Genomic DNA, 17,892 nt, shown 5'->3' with positions numbered 1-17,892 from the left:
AGGCACATGCTGCTGAAGTCAGTGGAGACGGCTGCCTGTCTCTAAGAGGAGAGTTTAACTACAGAGATCCATCACTCTGATTTATCCCTTCCTGACACATTGCTTGGCTTGGTTCACAAGGTTATTGTCACTGGCAAACGCTGCATTACAGATCCATTGCTTCATCTAAAATCCTCTGTTAATCGGTTTACTAAGAACTGTTAATCCAACACTGCTGCCACTGCCATTTTACACAAGGGACAAAAATGCAGTATTGATTTTTACTTCATTTCTCTTCATATTTTTGCTCTTGCCACGGCCAAATAGTCAAGTAAGAACCTCTTCCAAAATGGTATCCTGGTATTTTTTCATATTCTTGTCACAGGTCTATAGTTGAAATAAGAAATGATGAAAACAGGATACCAGATCCTCTCTTTCCTTCCTTTCAAATCAATGTTGGTTGGTTGCTTTGTAAATCTACTTGCTGTATGCAGATGATCCTGGGCTCAGTTGCTCTGCAGCACATTTTCCTGCATTCACCAGACTCCTCAACTTAAACAGAACTCCTTGCATCTTGCACATCTGTTCATACATCTAAACAAGTCTCAATCTAAACACCCCGATCCGTAAGGTATACAGATCCTGATTCTTTCTGACATCTGGCAGCTTTAAGCTGCAGCACTTCTGCCCTTTTGCACTCAAGCAAAGCCTCAGTTTTATCCCAAACTCAGTTATATTACTAGAACTCAAATCTCAAATCATCTATACAGAGCTACTGTGCTCCAAAGCTCAAGCAGGTGAACCAAAGGCTTACTTTCCCAAAGAAATGACAAAAAAAAAAATCTGGCATGTATCTGGTGATATTCAAATGAATGTCAACAATTGAGCCAGCAGCACACTGCTGGTGGGCCAAAATCTTATGTTAACAGAGAAAAAACGGCCCAAGATACATCTCATACTGTATACTAAAGGAAAAAGCGGAAAGAGTAGAATGCTCATTCTGAATAGTTCCTGCAGTGCTGCTGTACTGAGGACACCGAGATGGCTGAACTCATGAGATGTTTCAGTGACTTTAACTCCTCCTGGGACAGAACATCAAGACATCTCTCCTGATCTTGCTTCTCAATTTTTGTGCATTAGTAGTTCCCCACTTCACACCTAAAAATGGTATACGTTTTAGGTAAGCCCTCAAAACATAAATTAATAAGAGCCAACTGTGCTGATAAACCAATGTGCAGCAATCAGCATTCCTCGCGCAAAGCGCATAAATCCCCTCTCACCTCCAGTGGCTGTCAGACGTCAGTAAGTGGCTTGGGGCTCCGCTGGGTACAGCCCTGCTCTGCTGAGCTCCTTAGGCACAAACACCGCACCAGGCGCTCAGAGAGGAACGGGGCAAAGCACAAGAGAGTGAAACAAGGACTGCTGGTTTACACTGACACTGATGCGGCCTTAAAATAGGCACAGTCTCTATGCTGCTGGTTCCTTCAAGCCTTAACTTTCAAGTGCTTTAGCTGCGACAGTGTTTATCCCGTAATATTCACCGACCGTCAAATGGATTAAAAAAAAAAAATAAAACACATTACTGGATATTTTTAGTTTTATTTTTTAAATAAGCTTCATGACTACACGTCAAACACAAACCTAACCTCTTTGGCTCCACACGGAGCCTATAATTAGAAACCTCATTTGTTCTGGTCGTCAGGAGAGCCGTTTTCCCTGGGGAATGTTGTGGAAAGGAAACCCAGGAGGAGCTGTAACGACCAAACAAACATGGAACTTCTTAATAATGGACATCGCTAGCACAAAACCATGCTAACTACACTTGAGCAGTTACAAACAGCACTTTACTCCAAGAAACCGCTTTCTTCCAAGATAAAGTGCTTTTGTCTCTCTTGTTCTTACTGAAATGCCACAAGCCACTGTGCAAACTCATGTGGAACAGATATAAAAAAGGGTTTCCGCACCCAGAAGTCTGTCTAATTTTTCACATGGATGCCAGTTCATCCACTGAAAATAAAAACGCAAATCTTCTGCGCTGACAGTGGAGCAAAACAGTCACCTCGCTGGGATGAGACTTTCACCCACTGCCTTTTGCTTCCCCTCTTCACATCCCCTCTTGCTCTTTCACATCCGGCTTCTATTTCCAGCTTTTTCAATATTAATTTCCTCTCCCACCCTCATTACCACACCTGCAAATCCCACTGAAACGCAGAGGGGAGGGAGGCAACAACAATGGTGTGGCAAGGCAGTGCCCCAAAAGGCTGAGCCCCTGACACGGTGATGGGGTCAGGATACCCAGGAGGTGCAAAAGCTGTGAAGGCTAAGAGCAGTAATGGGAAGAGAGGCAGAAACTGGACCTCAAATGGAGAAGGACTGCACTGAGCGCAAGGCAGCCAGCACGGACTGAGGAGGGGCAGGAAGGTGTGTGCTTCTGGAAACTGCCACAAGAAGCAACTGCATTTTTCTTGCTAACATTTCCAGAGAGCCCTGTATGAAATAGTAAAAAACACCATAAACAAAAAAAGTTCTTACTTTTTCTTACAGAGAATAGCAGCATTCAAAAGTCAAACTGTGTACCTCCACAATATTTTATACCGCACTTCCAGCAGAATTCAGCCATTCTGTCTGTGTGCACACCACTCAGAGTTCGGATGCTGAACACAAGATTTGCCCTCTCCTAACAATGGGGAGTCCACAGCCTGCACAGCATTGCCTGTTCCTGGAGCAGCACTTCCCCAGGAGCAGCTTCCTGTGTAAGGGCACAGAGATATCTCATGGTGGAGTTCCCTGGGTACCTGCAGCCACCCGGTGGGAGGCATGGCTGGGAACTAACCCACAGCAGCGCTCATAAGCCACCATCCCCCTATAGAGGTGTGAGAAAGGAGGAGAGGTATCGCAAGGATTTACATCAACGTTGCTAGGAGGGGGAGAGTGTGTGGAAGTGGTTGTGGAAGTGCAGGAACGCAGGCAGGAAGATGCTTTTCCCTTGCACATATGGCCGGGCGCGCAGGAGCAGGCAGGACTGTTTTCACTTTTCCTGAAAAGCTGGGGGTGGGCAGGAGGAAAGAGGGGGAGAAAGGGGTCAGCTTTCAAAAGTTTGCAAAACATCTTCTTTTGGTATTTTCTCTGGAGGGAGTGGATGATTTCCAAAGGCTCGATCATACAGAAGCACGGGTCTAATCTTGCTAAAGCCTATGCACATGGGTAACTTCACCTCACATGAGCAGTCACACTGGCACGACAAAAATATTTACAGTTCCTCCTTTTTCATTTAGTAAATGAGTCACTGCAAGCACAAAACAGGGCCACATTCAGCTTAATCCAGTAGAAAAAAGTCACTTGTATTTGAGTGACACAGACATGGCGTTCAAGTTTGAGATCTTTTAGCTTCAAGTCTGCATCTTTAATTGAATGAAGCTGCAAATGCTGGATTGCTAACTTTCATTTCTCCTGCAAAAAAGATGTGGGGAGGTGCGAGAGGGTTGGTAGCCCACTGCACTGCGTATACAACAAAATTCTGCAAGACTGGAAAACGAACTGAACACCTCAGCCCCAAAACACCCTGCTGCCTGCAACACTCTGTAATGAATTTAATGCTTCAGGCTTTTAGAAGTGGTAGAGAGAGAGGAAGAGACAAATCTTTAAACATCCCGCAGAAGATCTGGCAAAGCCCAAAGACACTACTACAGGACTCTTACATCAGAACTGGTATCAATCCATTTATCCTGTCTCAGCTGTAGAAACTGAGGTACGTAAGTAAGACCATTCCACTCCATTAAATGGAAGACAAAACTTCACAGAGCTGCTTTTTAATTTTTTTAATTTCCATTTTTCCTTCTTTTCTTTGGAAATCTATGTAAAACAAGTCCAAGAGCTACCACCGTGTACTTCTGCAGGCACAGCACACTGTGAGCTCTAAGTTGTAACCAACCTTTTCACTGTGAGAACAGGGGAAAGGAGGAGTTAAGACAGAAGGATAAAAGTAATTGCCACCACTTTGTCTTCAGCAAGAATAAAAAAATACCCTGCGAAACTTAGCATCTGTATAGTTGAGAAAGACACAGAAACAATAATGGCTCTCCTCCTCTTTCCTCTTTGCTCAAGGGGACATAGTATGCATTTTTTGACTAAACCTCAAATACAAACCAAAAGTAACATCCTCATACATACAAAGAGTCTTCTTATGATTATTATTGCTGGAAGGGGAAACTCACTCTTACTGGCCACATGACTGTTGAAATCTACATTCAGCATTGTTTGGGGATTTTTTTCTTTCCTCTCTAACTCATCAGCACACTGCAACTGGCAATAACTTTATGGCTAGAAACATTTAGCTGAGTGTTTCTGATGCTGCAGAGTCAGCAATACAGATGAATTTGTTCCATGCTACCCAATATGTACTTAAACACATAGCCGGCAGCATCTCACCACAGTACTCTTTTGGGAAACACTACCAGACCAGAATATCAAATTTTTGTTTTTTTTCCTTCACCCCTTGATTGAGAACATTAACATCACACGCAGTGATTTACATGTTTGCACAATCCACCACTTACTTAATGAGTACTTGCTAAGACAACTCATGCAGCAGCATTACAAAGCAAAGAAACTAAGTATGTTTTTAGGACCCAAATCAAGACCTGGGGCCTCTCACATCCCATTATACAGCAACCACCCACAGCCTGGCAGCAGCGAGGTATCTGTTCACACAGTGCTGCGACACTGCGGTCTTCTTCTGCAAGGAGGGAGACCTTAATGCAGCCTTTCACTGCTTACAGGGGGGTAATAAGAAAGACAGAAACTTTTTACAAGGGCATGTAGCAATAGGACAAGGGTAATGGCTTTAAACCGAAAAAGCTGGTCTAGAGATGATGAAAAAATTCTTTACTCAGAGGGCGGTGAGGCACTGGCACAGGCTGCCCAGAGGAGCTGTAGATGCCCCATCCCTAGAGGTGCTCAAGGCCAGGTTGGGTGGAGCTTTGAGTAACCTGGTAAAATGGGAGACGTCCCTGCCCATAGCAGGGGGTTGCAACAGGGCGGTCTTTCAGGTCCCTTCCAACCCAAACCACTTTCTGTTTTGTATGGGCCAGGTGGTAGCCAACTCCAGCCAAGCAGGTCAGCAGATAAAGTTCAAGGACACTCAGCAGGACCTGCCAGCTTTCAGAGTCACTGCGATTTGCAGGAAGCTGGAACTCAAAATAGATAAGAAAGAGATGACCTCTCAGGAAGGGAACCGCGGGAAGCACCTTGGGGAGGCATCAACAACATGGTGAAATGCTGGTCCCGGGGTATCTGCACAAGGCACCCAGGCTCAGGTGTAGGCAGAGGGTGTGCCCGGGCTCCCTGCCAAACTCTGCAAAGGAAACCAAAGCTCAAGAAAACTCCGTGCACTTCCTCAAACAGGAGCAGGAGTTTCCTGAGGGGTGGTTACAGGGCTTAAATTTTAAGTAAATCACAAACAGGGAATAAGTCACAGAACCTTGGAGAAACAGAAACCAAGGTTGGCTTCTGCAGCACGATATAACCTAGGGGAAGGGCTGTGGGCAACCATGACTCTTGATAAGCCCCACAGGTTGATCAGAGGGCACCAGACTCAGTAGAGTTCCTAGCTGAGTCTCCAAGCAGCAGGGAAAACACAGCAGGAGTTGTACAAACACTGATCAGACAGAGGTGGGAGCAAGGGGAGGGGAGCCAACATATGGAAAACTGCCTCATCAGCTTTCAGGGATAAAGCCATCCCTAGAAAGAAACGTTGTGCTTTAGAAAAGACAAATGAGAGGGGCTGGGCTGCTTCAGCTAAAGGAGCACAGCGTTTGTCCCACTTGGTTTAACTGCTGCGCTGACAGGAACCTGAGCATTCTGCTCTCCCGAAAGGAGTTTTGCTTGGCTGCCCGAGTGCCCCAGCACTTCTCGCCCTGCGCTGCCCGTCGATCCTCCTTGGAGGTGGACATTTCAGCGCTGGCTACAAAGGGTTCAGGTTTTCGTTGCTTTTAATCAGTTCTTCACTTCAAATCCTCTTGCAGCCGATCTCCGCCGAGCACTTCAACCACTCCACCGCGGCCGAGGGCCCTTCCACGCCGCCCGGGCGGCAGCCAGGCTGCCACGCACCGCACTCAGCGCTGCCACGAAGCGCTGAACCCCGCCGCTTACTCACTACCGGGCACACGCGCTGTTTAACCCCGTCCCCTGCCTGCCCATTCAGCCCTTCAGGAGGCATTTCAGAGGCTGCAGCCCCTCACGCCGGCGGGACCCCAACCCCAGAGCTGGCGGGGGAGCGCTGAGGCACGGCCGCCCCGCGGGGGCGAGGGGCCCCTTCCGAGAGGCGGCGGGCACGTGGAGGCGCGGGCCGGGCCCCGACCCGGCGCTCGGCACTTACCTGCGGGGCGGCGCGGGTCTTGCCCGGCGGCCTCCTGAAGAAGGAGGTGCGGGCGGTGAAGAAGTACTCCTCGGAGTCCTCCTCCTCTAGGCTGCTGTAGCCGCTGCTCATGCTGCTGGTCCAGGTCATCGGCGGCTCCTAGTGCTGCTGGTGCGGGAGGGGCCCGGCGGCGGAGAGCGCCGTCCCGGCCGCCGCATGGGGCCCCGCCGCGGCCGCTCCTCTCCCAGCGCCGCCGGGCCCGGGGCGCGGGAGGAGGAGGAGAAGGCGGAGCCGCTACGGCGACCGCTCCCTGGCTCCCGCCCTCCCTTCCTGCCGCACAAGTTTCCACGGGGCAGCGCCGCGCCAGGCCCTGCCGACACCTCCCGCTTCCCCGCCCGGCCCCGAGGAGCTGCGCTGACGGCCTGGGAGCTCGCGGCCGGAGATGAAAGGGCGGGCGTGGGCCGCAGGTCGCCGGGCCGTCCCCGGAGCTCTGGCTGCGCGCTGCCCGCCCCTGGGCCTCTCAGTGACGAGGCGGCCGAGGGGGCACCTCGCCGGGGACTTTCCCCTAAAAACGCATTAAAAAGTAACCACCGGCGGAACAGTTGCGAATCCTTCTCGGTTTGTTCTAGGAGAATTTGAATTTGAACTTTGCAGCTGGCCGCAACACTGCCTCGCCCCGCCGTGGGCCCGCAGAGATAAGCGCGAGGAATCCATCGCCCCGGGCCGCGATGGGAGCGGCGCCGTGAGGGCGCGGGGATGGGACAGCGCGGGGAGGGCACAGCTACGACCGCGGCTGGAAAACGTGCTCAGAAACACAGCAGTTCTGGGACCACGCAGGGCATAAATCACAAGCTGAGACACCGACGGGGGAAGTGGCAGACAATGCCTGAAGGCCAGCGCGCTTCGTAATTACCTGCTTCGGGTTTTCTCATCTCTTCCATTAATTTATCTAGAGGTGGTCACTGTCGGCGACAGGATACTGGCTTTAAGGCACGGCTTCCTCGCCCTGTACAGCTGCCCAAAAAGTAGACCTGCCTTTCCTGCAGGGCCTCGGCCCCGTGATGCTGATCTTGTGCCACTGATCCCATGGGGAAAGTGAGCATGGAGCAAGGCCTGCAGCCAGAGCAGGGGGTGGGAGTGAGAGCAGGAGGCATCTCCAACAGCAGCACAGCCTTGAATTAGCTTAAATGGGTGTGAAGCTGCGTGTGTGCCAAGCCGTGCTCTGATCCAGCGCATTGTGGTCTTTGTGTTCAGCCGGGGGTGTGCCTGGGTTGCCGTGGCCTAATGTCTGCTTTCCCTCCTCTCTGTCCCTGTCTCACTTGCCCTTCACAAACTACTCAGAATCTTCTCAGAAGGCATGACGATGCATTGGAACAGGCTGCCCAAGGAGGTGGTGGAGTCACCGTCCGTGGAGGCCTTCAAGAACTGTGTAGATGTGGCACTGAGGGACGTGGTTAGTGGGCATGGTGAGGATGGGTTGGTGGTTGGACTGAATGATCTTTGCAGTCTTTTCCAACCGTAATGATTCTGTGATTTCTCACCCAGCTGCATGCATCTCATACTGAGCCCACGCTCCAATGTGGGTGGAATCAACTTGGTACTCTTACTGTACCGCCATGCTGTGCATATCAATGAAGGCACTCCCCCGCCAGCCAAAAAACTCAGGCTGAGCACTGACAGCAGTCAATCAGTCCAGAGGTACTATCTCCTCACTTCCCTGTCAGCTTGGCTTTTCCCAGGTCTTTGTAAAAATTTGGCATCTGCCATATTAGAAGGCAGCACAGCTTTTGAAATCAACTGATTGAGTTTAACAGAATAGATGTGAATGTGTCAGTTCTTTAGCTTATTTGTTGGAACTGGAAAGCTCCCCAGTATTAAAGATAGTTTTAAGTTAAATGCCGAGTTACTTGAATGCAACTAAAAGGTATTAAAATGCTTGCTTTAGACAAATGAGCTTTGCGTTACGTGGCTTGCTAAGACCAGAGCCATGCCAAAAAAAAAGCGCTGGACTGTCTAAACCCAGCTTCCAGATCTTTGGGATGTAACGCTCCTAGCTATGACCATGATCAAGGTAAAGGTTTTTAGTGACTTGAGTGCACCACAAAATGATATTTTCATTTTCCAGCTACAAAGGTGTTCTAAATGTTACTCACTGTCACACTTGACCGGCTCTCAGCAACAAAAGGCGTTGTGTACACAGCCTGTTTGCTTAGCCACAGCCTCAAAACCAGTCATGTGTGGGTGGACCATCAAGCTCACAAAGAGGACCATGAAGGCAATAAGCTGCTACGAGGGAGCTTCTGTCCATCTGTGCAGGACCTGTTGCAAGTCCTGGCTCCAGTTTATGACAGCAAAGCATGATGTTCACCTGTCTGTGAAGCATCATTTCTATTGATGACAATGAAAGATTTCCAATGTAGTTTTCTCCTGTTGCAACAAAAACTAATGGAGAAAGTACATCTAAGTTCTTTGTAATATATATTCCAATAAGAACTCATTCTTCAAGCAGAGCTCAGTTTTTAAGCCTACTAATTTTGACAGTGTTTCTTGTTTGTTTTTTTTTTTCAGATGTGGCACTGAGTCAAAGAATTCAGATGAAGGTACAAGCAGATGAGATACCTTTTAATTTTGATTTACATGGTGCCTGCAATAATATATGCAAATCCTATTATGTCATTTCCAAGACTGATATTTAAAAATTAATTGGTTTCCCTATCTTACTATACAGGTATTTTTTTTTAAATGAATTTTAAATTAATCCATGTGATCTCAGCTTGTAGATCATCGTTTCAGTATAATACATTCTAGTCAGAACTAAAAGACTCAACTTATGTAACCTTACAGATTGCATTACACTAATTGTGCTTCATGAAGTTCAGATAAAATCTGCTAATTTATCAGGCCTGTGTTTTATTTACAACAGCACCGACAAGCACAGATTTTCCTTCTAAAGCACAGTAATCAATGTATTGTCACTTGAGATAGCCCTGTTTGGTCAACTCTAAACACCACCTACACGTGTCATGTATCCACTAAGATTTCCAGAACCTTTAAAAGGAGAAGGAAGTCCTCTTCAGACATCTCCTCTCCATGACCACTGTCTTGCATTGCACCATGGTCAGGGCAGGGCGGGTGTTAAGCATCAAGGCTTTCTAGGTGGCAATTGGAAGGGGCTCTGTGTTCCGCTGATGGGACTCCAAAGGGCAGTGTAATGCACAGATTACACTTCCCGCTTGGATTTTACTGTTCCCAGGCAAACCCTGCCCAAATTTTTAAGGTCTCTCCCCAGACAAGTACTTTTCCACCTTCTCAAATAAAATCATACTTAGGTATGATTCATCCAGCACCCTTTGTTCATTTGTTCATTAGGTGCTGTACTGAAACCTCCAGACTACCAGCAGCTTTGGATTATTTTCAGTCACCTCTGACAATCCTCTTAAATAGTCAACCAACAAAATAATGCTGCATGATGTAAACAGAGCAATATCTCAAGATAAACTTAGTAATAAAGTTTCTGAAAGCATACTTGTTCTCGAGGAGCATTAATGAAGCATTAGGTAACAGCAATGAAGTTAAAGCCAAAAAATAAGGTACAGGAGAGAGATTTAAAACATAGATAAGCACTATGAGGCTTTCAATCACTCGTTCCAATAATTAGTTCAATGAGAAATGAAGCTGAAAGTAGCTACCGTGTGATCACACAGGCAACTGGCAAGAAAACGAAGATGCTTTTTTCTGTTTTTTTTAATGAACAAAGGAGTAGCAAGCAGTGCCATAGATGCACCTGTGAAGAAAACAAGAAGAGCCTTTCTTTAATTTATTTAACACAGCTTGATGACGCAGATAGAATTTCACAATGTTTTTAAATTACACCCCATTCAAGCCACTAGTACGTGGTGGCTCAAGTAAGTCAAGCAAAAATTGTAATGGGCACTCTGGGTTCCAGAACAAGTTTCATGAATGAGATATGAATATAAAGCAATTGCAGAGAAGGTTAACTCGTGTGATACGTAGATATTTGTTGCTTAAGGGGAACAACAATATTTAAAGTCACTGTTACATTCAAGGATAAAATTCAGCTTTAAATTACTCTGTGGTTTTGGAGAGTCGGTTTAGAGAAATGAAACATCAGGTATAGCTTCCAGAAAAGTGGAAATTAAAGCTAAGATTTTTGAATGGCAAAACAGGTGTGGATAATTTTATTAATTTGGTAAGGATTAGGACTCTCAGCCACCATAGCTGAAATAACCCTTAGAAGTAGATATTGAATTTCATAGAGGCGGACTGCATCCCAAGGCCTTGCAGTTTCATTTCTCTATTTGCATTAAAAAGTCACTTTACTGGAGAGATCACAATTCCAGATGAAAATATGGTTGAAGGGCACTACAGAGGGCAGTTCAGTAAACCCATCCCCTGCTCTGAGGAAGAACCAAGGCCTGTGCAGCATCCCCGCAGACCTTCAGACAATCCATTCTTAGAGCAAGGGGTGGTAGTGTAACAACTCCCTTGCAGGTCATCTGTTCCAGAGCTTTTTAGCTACCTACTGGAGTTAGAAAGATTCTCTTAACATCTCACTTAAAACCTAACAAAAGAGAGAGAGAGAGAGCAGTCCATCGCTGTTTTTCTAGCAACCTTTTGGGTATTTGAGGTCTCTCATCATTCCCCCCTTCTCCTCTTCCCCAGACTAAACAACAGGACAACAGATAAAACATGCTACAGTGTTTACATTAACTCCATCAGTGACTGCGTGGTGTTTACATGTTTCTAAAACATCCCCTCAGCCCTCTGACATATAAACTTGGAGAGCTCAACAAAAATTGAAGAAATTCAGCATTCACTCTGCCACTATGGCTGCTTGGCTGCCGTTGCCCAAGATGCACCATTATGTACACAAGCCTTGGAATTTTTTCCAGATTTTGGCTAGACTGTTTCAAAAAGCACTGTGTCAAAGAATCAGGAAAGCTAAAAGCAAGATAGGGATTGGGCTTGGAGAGTCCTGTAACATTTTTGACTGCTTTTCTATTAAAGTACAAACAGTAGTGTGGAGACCTCAAGAGTGACTTACATACTTTTCCTTGGCCAGAAGGATTATAAGGAATTAAGAATATGCCAGAATTTTAAATATTTTCAGAACCTATTAGCCTGTAAATTACTAATGTGTGACCTCAGTGTCAGCCAGAATGCTGACGGCTTGGCAGGTCTCGCAGGCAGTCTGGGCGCAGCCACGGTGCCAAGGCAGGAGTCTGCAGATTGCCTCCTTTCCTGCTTTCACCAGTGTTTTGCAAGAATTCCAGTAATGACCCTAGCGGTATTCATAACTACAATCACTAAGAAGTTGCAAGATGCCCCTTGCCTCTGGCGGCTGCAGGAACCCTTTCAGTTGCTCTGAAGCCCCGAGGTTCCCTCTCCCCCTCATTTTCTGCTTTCACATGTCTTGGCAAGTGCTGGCTCTGATCCTGTAAAGCCTTGACCATACACATAGCTCTACCCGTGATTAGTCCCCGTGGGACATACTAAAGCTTCAAATATGCATAGGACTGAAATCAAAAAGAGTTCCTACCTACCAACACTTTGGGTTTGGCTTATTTGTAACATTTTTACAGCAAAATATAATTATTCCATGATGTTCATTATGTAAATCATGGTTTGTGTAGCAAAAAATGATACAAAGACAAGTTGCAGAGGAAGAAAAACAGTCTGTAACAGAATATCCCTTTAAAATCAAAATAATTAGTTCAGAAATCATGTGTTTTGAGTTTTTCTAAATTCCAGCTGAGAACAGCGGTAATTTCAAATGATCAAAGCGAAGCAATAAAGTTGAAATAAAACTGACACAGAACATCCACTCAGGCCTGTAGTTGCCATAGACCAGTAAACTTTCTGTTTACTCATTTCTCCCATTTGTCTTGAATTAATAGCTCAGGTCTGCTTAGTGCCACTGGCAGCACTGACAATTACGCTTTGATTCATACTTGGTGACTTGCTAATTCAAACAAGGGCACTCCAGCCACACAGGCGCATGAGTACAGGCTGAAAACAAGCAGGAGCCAGTTCTGCAGCCACTCCACCCTGCCTCATGAAGAAATGGGATGGGGCCATGTACTTGCTGTGACAGATACAACTTGAGGCAGTGTTACCTGGAGTCCTTTCCCAGCTCCTAAAATTCATAATTCCACCTGAGCTGTAAGTCCCCTTAGTGCAACTATTTCATCCAAAGCCCTCAAAATGAAAAGGATACCTGGAAACTAAAGACAGCCTGTGGAATCTCTTCCTTGCTCGCGTGCTCACACACTCACAGTCAAGCACTAGATCCTGGTCCTGGTTAGAGCTCCTTGAATATTCCTTGAATATTCTGGGAAACTTTCATCTCAAAAAGCCTGAATGTTGTTGACGCAGCTGAGTGGGATGGCACGGAGTTGTCTGGTACAATACTATGAGTATAGCCCTCATCAAGGGGTATTTCTGCTGTTTGAGGACACTGCCATGGGGCTTGGCCTCACCATGTGCTGGGAGCACCATGCTTTGCACAGCTCGCCCTTGTCCCAAACCCACCAGCACCAAAGGAATGGCTCATAATGCCTTTGAGTGGGTTTGGATAGAGCTCATAATGCAATTCTTGGCCATACTTGTGTGCACTTTTCTTCCAGAGTACTTGCATCCCTATTCAGCAGAAGTGCTCTCTGGAACAGACACATTTGCTAGCAATTTTCCTTTCTTCCTCTTTTGTTGACTATAAAATGCATGCTTATACAGGCACTTTCTTGTTACAGATGTAAAAAGGTAGATTTTACACCACAGATGATGAAAATGTATTTCATATGTCTGTCATTTGTTTATTCAGAGGGTTTCACAGAGCTGTGCAAATGTAAGGGAGTGACTTTCCATACTCTTTCCTTTCCTTGCTAAGGCCGTATTTCTGTGGCACAGACAGACCAGGAAATGTGCCAGTGCCAGTGAGAGCGCGGAGCTGAGAGCCACGTTACTGCATCTGGCAATCTGTTCCCTGCAGCAATAGGGATATATATCTTGCACCATAGCCAACCCCAACAGTGTCAGGTCAAAAGTCTGGCAGCATTAGATGTAGTCCAAAAGCCCCAGCTCAATAAAGAGGTGAAGAATTCATCCTCACTGGCAGAGTCCCATTGGTGTGAGCAGTCAGATGCAAGTATAAGTAAAGGTTGGCATGAAGGAAGCTTGGACACCTGGGAGTGCTGTCATCTAGTTCCCTGTAAGCACCCCTGCCCTGCCAGGGTAAGCGGTAGAGCTGCTGTATGAAAAAATATAATCCTAAGGAAATATTCTGTAACAAAGTGTACAGAAAACAGACATTCTCCAATTTTTAATTTTCTTCCTAATTGCTAGCAGTATGTAAAAATACTTGGGGCGGTAAAATTAACTAGGACCTTCTGTTTTAAGTATAGAAACCACAACTGGGGAAGCTCAGCGTGCTTGTGAATACCACGAAAATGTGAGCCCTAATGCACTGTAGCTGCAATCTGATTCCAAGCATCTGTCCTCTAATGGGTAAATCCGTGGGGGAAGGGGCTTTCTGATCAGGGAATCAAGTCCACATTCTCATTTCCTAGACAAAGAAGAAGTTGTCCTGTCATCCTCTAAGAGATGTCATTTTCCTCTGTTATTACCAAGCTTGATTGCAACAGATAGTAGAAACCCTCCAGAATCTGCCCCTCCAAGATGAGTACTTCCTAGCAGAAAAGTTGCTAATGCAAAGTAATTAATGTTTTTTTCCCCCGTACTTCAGCAATGGTGCACACGATTAACGTTTTTCACATTCCCAGTAGGACATGACTACCTTTGTAAAATTTAGCTAAGTCTTGCCTTTCACTTTTGGTCCATGTCCCATTCACCAGCCTACGAGCTTCCCAATTCACGCCATTGCTGTCATGCTCTTCCTCCCCCAGTGCAGGAGACAGGAGGGTAGAGGCCCCAAGAAAACAGATTAGACAAAGTGGCAAACTGGACAAAGTAGAAAACAGACAAACAAACAAAGGTAGCATTTTGAAATAAGAATCATGTTTTTCTACGCAAAATTTCTGAAATTTTCAGAACAGAGGGTCAGATGGGTTTCTAGGTGCAAAAAGAGCACATGCCTAGGAAAGATGGGATATATGTTTCTAATTCTGGAGGAAGATTTAGAGAAAAAAATATACTGAAAAATTTTTAAAGGAAACTTGAGGGAGAATTACAGTAGATGAAAGGGCAGCTAAAGAAAGCATATGCATCAGGGCTGAGAACATGTTGGAGAGCTAGAAAAGAGAAAAGGAAAAAAGGAGGATATGGTGCATTGTTTTTTTCTTTCAGAACTGTGGAATGATGTACTCAGCATCTTGAATCCATAACTCATGCGATGTAAATTCAGCCTCCTGTCTTCATACAGGGTGGGAAGGAAGGGGATGGGGGAAGTGGGTGTCCTACACCCCAAGAAGCACAGCCCATGCTCTGGGGAGAGGCTTTGCACAACTCCTGCTCTCCTCTCCCCACATGTCGTAAGATGTAGCAGCAGCACTTTCAGGGAGAGAAAAAAATGATGACCAGAAGAAAGAGACCGCATTTTCAGGAGCAGCTTCCTAGCCCAAGGGAAAGAAGCTCTTTCTGGCTCTGCCTGCTGCCACGTCTGGTTGGCCTGTGGGTGAAGAGCTCAGGACCTGGGCCCTGTGCTGATGTGGTACATGGGGTTGCTTGCCGTTATCTTTTCCATTAACAGAAAACAATGATGCTGTAAAAAAATAAAATGCTAAGGGGACATATTTTGGCCTCAAAGACAAGCGCTCCTCAGCTAGGCAATGCCTCCTTCATGATGGCCCATGGCCCCGTAGCCCTGCGTGCAGGACCTGGCCCAGACCGTCACTGCCCCTCTGGTCTCCAGCACCAGCTGGACAAGGGTCAGTACCAAGGTCACAAAGGAAACCATAAATCTGGCATTTGATACACTTCTGTCTAGTTGTTGATAGATAGTCTTTCATATATAGCATGCAAAGATGACATAGAATTGATAGGAGCTGTACCTACAGCTTCAGCTTCCCCATTCTGCCCCAGGATCGGGTGCTCTGACAGTCTGTTTTACACCTCAGTTCATTGCGGGGCCCTCTTTCACAGCGAATCCATGTGTTCCCTTCAAAACAAACCAGATGTGTTCAGGGGTCATTAGCTCCAGAAATCACCTCGAGGTGGCTGTGGGACACCTCTCCCAGGAGCACTGCTGCCCACAGCCTGCCCTCTGAGGTAGGCATCACATCTGGTGTCTGCAGGGACGTGTGTGTGGGGACACAGCCTGCCCTCAGGCGGGACAGCGCTGAGAAACAGGGACTGGAGCTGCTCTGCTCCTCCTGCTTGGAGGCCAGGGGTCACTGCCAGCCACAGAGGTCTTCAGCACCGTCACGCCTGGCTCAGAGTCTGTGCTACAGCTACTGGTTACTGAGCTTTAAAAACAAACTATCATTGTGAATTCTAATATTGTTAAACTTGCTTTCCAAAATCAGAAAAGAACCACGTTATTCTTACAAAATAAATTTCTTTTCTTCTTCACGAATTACAGATAACTGTCCTTCACTGTGATTTGAAAAGGGAGGCTTCCAAATTTCGATGCTGTTATCATTTGGATGGAGAGAAATGGAGGAAGAACATGTAAAAACAGGATTTACGCTGCAGCGCTTTCGATGTGAAACGTTGCCAGCTGTGGGCTGTGACAAATTCTAGAGTGATCCTACAGAACCAGCGGCTGGTATTTTCCCACCGCAGCGATGTCCAAACTCGGAGGTCATGGCCACAGATTGATTTTTTAAGGATGTAGAGAGTTGTAAGCTCTGAGCTCCTGGAAACCGATATAAGATCTCAGTGGTAAAGGAGACAAACTCAGAAGCAAACTTGTAACCGTTATCCCATCCTTTTTCTTCAAGCACGGTCGGAGGTTTGCAACACAGAAGCATGATGGACACACCAACTGTCAGGAGTGAGGAGGCTGCAGGTGAGACATGAACCAGGGCTTTGCTGGGGAGCGGGTCGGAGCTCAGCACCGCCTCTGCAGAGTGACCCGTGTTTTACAGAAACCTCTACCAAATCCCAGAATCCCTGAATCGTAGGGGTTGGAAGAGACCACTGGGGATCATCAAGTCCAACCCCCTGCCTTATCTTCAAGGCAGAGCTGGGGGAGGAGGCAGCGGAGGTGCAGCAGATGTGTCCTGCCCGCGCTGTTTGCAGCCTCTGACTCTAGCACTCGGCGCAGAGCATATGCTGCGCTCTCCACTTGAAAGCCCGCTCGAAACGGAGCGGCACTGTGCACTGTGCCATAAAGAGGCAGGCATGGAGCTCCATGCTGACTGGCTGTTTACCCCCGTGTCCTACCACAGCACATAAGTTATAATCAGAGGAAGGAAACTCCTTGGAGATCTGAAGGCTTTAATTGTTTCAGAGTGCAGATGGTTTGAATTACAGTAAATCAACACAGCTCAAGGTCAATTCATAGTTCAGCAACGGCTGCTTCAACAAGCAAGCTTAGTTTGCTGGCACTTCTTCTGGGGAAGCTTTAGCTGCTTTGCTACTTATTTTACAGATATTTCTAGGCTTTAGAAGCACCGCAACAGGTGAAATCATAGGGGTGTAGGTTGCCACAGACATTTCCTCTATGCCTTGTACTGGGCAATTTTTAGAGCAGCTAAATATAGCTATTTTCCACCAACATTTGAACACTATGTTTCTACATGTTTTCTTTTCTGCTACTGACACGGAAATGCTCTGTACAGGCTCATGGAGACATCACCCACAACTCAGGTTTTCTTCACCACGCCGAGAGCTGCCCCACAGCCGCAGCAGTGGGAGATGCAGGCTGTGCACCAGCAGCTATTCCTGCCCTTGGCTGTCCATCCGCTCCGCCCCTTCCCAGGGGGTCCTGGTCCCCCTGCAAAGACAGATCAGCTGTCGATGAAGCAGCTGCTGAAGGGCCTCAATTTAGGGCATAGATTGTTAGGATAAACTGGAACCAATTTTGCTACATTTTTTTTTCATGGCACCAGGATGAAATCTGCCCCAGCAGAGCAGCTGCTTCACTCGCTGAGCAATCCCATGGGGTGAAATGGAGCTCCCCAGGAGAACAGCAAGCTGTGGGGTATGGACACTGCTCAGTGACACCAATGCAGAGTGGTACCGGTCAGGAACTGGAAACCATATTGTGGGAGAGTAGCACAAAGTGCTCCGTGGCACAAAGCACTGCCCAAGGGAGCCAGGAACACTGCCTGCTGCCATGTGCCACCTGGATTGCAAATCTGCTTGGGCAGCAAAGGCAATCCCACCAACACCCACAGTTAAAACCCCCGTGTCCTCCACCTGCGCTCGGTGCCTGCAGTGCCAGTCCGGAGAGGAGCCAGCCACACAGTGCCACAGAGGCTGTGCCTGTGCAGCTCAGCTGACTGCAGATGTGTCCACAGCCCATGGGCGCAGGGAACTTAACACTGCGGGTGCTCCTCTCCTCACTTGATGTGGCCAAGTGGGCAAGTCACGGGATAACTGAAAAATGAGTTGTACTGCAAGGACAGAAAGCAATC

General features: G+C 47.0%; 1 protein-coding gene across 4 annotated transcripts in view; it reads right to left on the bottom strand.

Annotated features, from left to right (window-relative positions):
• Window positions 1-17,892, bottom strand: part of RASSF3 (Ras association domain family member 3) — a 101,512-nt gene that overhangs the window by 43,150 nt on the left and 40,470 nt on the right. Inside the window, exon 1 of one of the 4 annotated variants that reach the window (XM_021385076.1) lies at window positions 6,356-6,617. The exons of the other annotated variants lie outside the window; for them this stretch is intronic. Coding sequence (XP_021240751.1) covers window positions 6,356-6,484 — 129 coding nt within the window. The 5' untranslated portion in view covers window positions 6,485-6,617. Of the gene's footprint in view, window positions 1-6,355; window positions 6,618-17,892 lie in introns of those variants that run through there. 4 annotated transcript variants of the gene reach the window in all.

The sequence above is a fragment of the Numida meleagris genome, chromosome 1 (genome assembly GCF_002078875.1).
Source record: "Numida meleagris isolate 19003 breed g44 Domestic line chromosome 1, NumMel1.0, whole genome shotgun sequence".
NCBI lineage: Eukaryota > Metazoa > Chordata > Aves > Galliformes > Numididae > Numida > Numida meleagris.
Note: the sequence above shows the minus strand (reverse complement) of the source record. Positions and strands in the feature narration are given on the sequence as shown.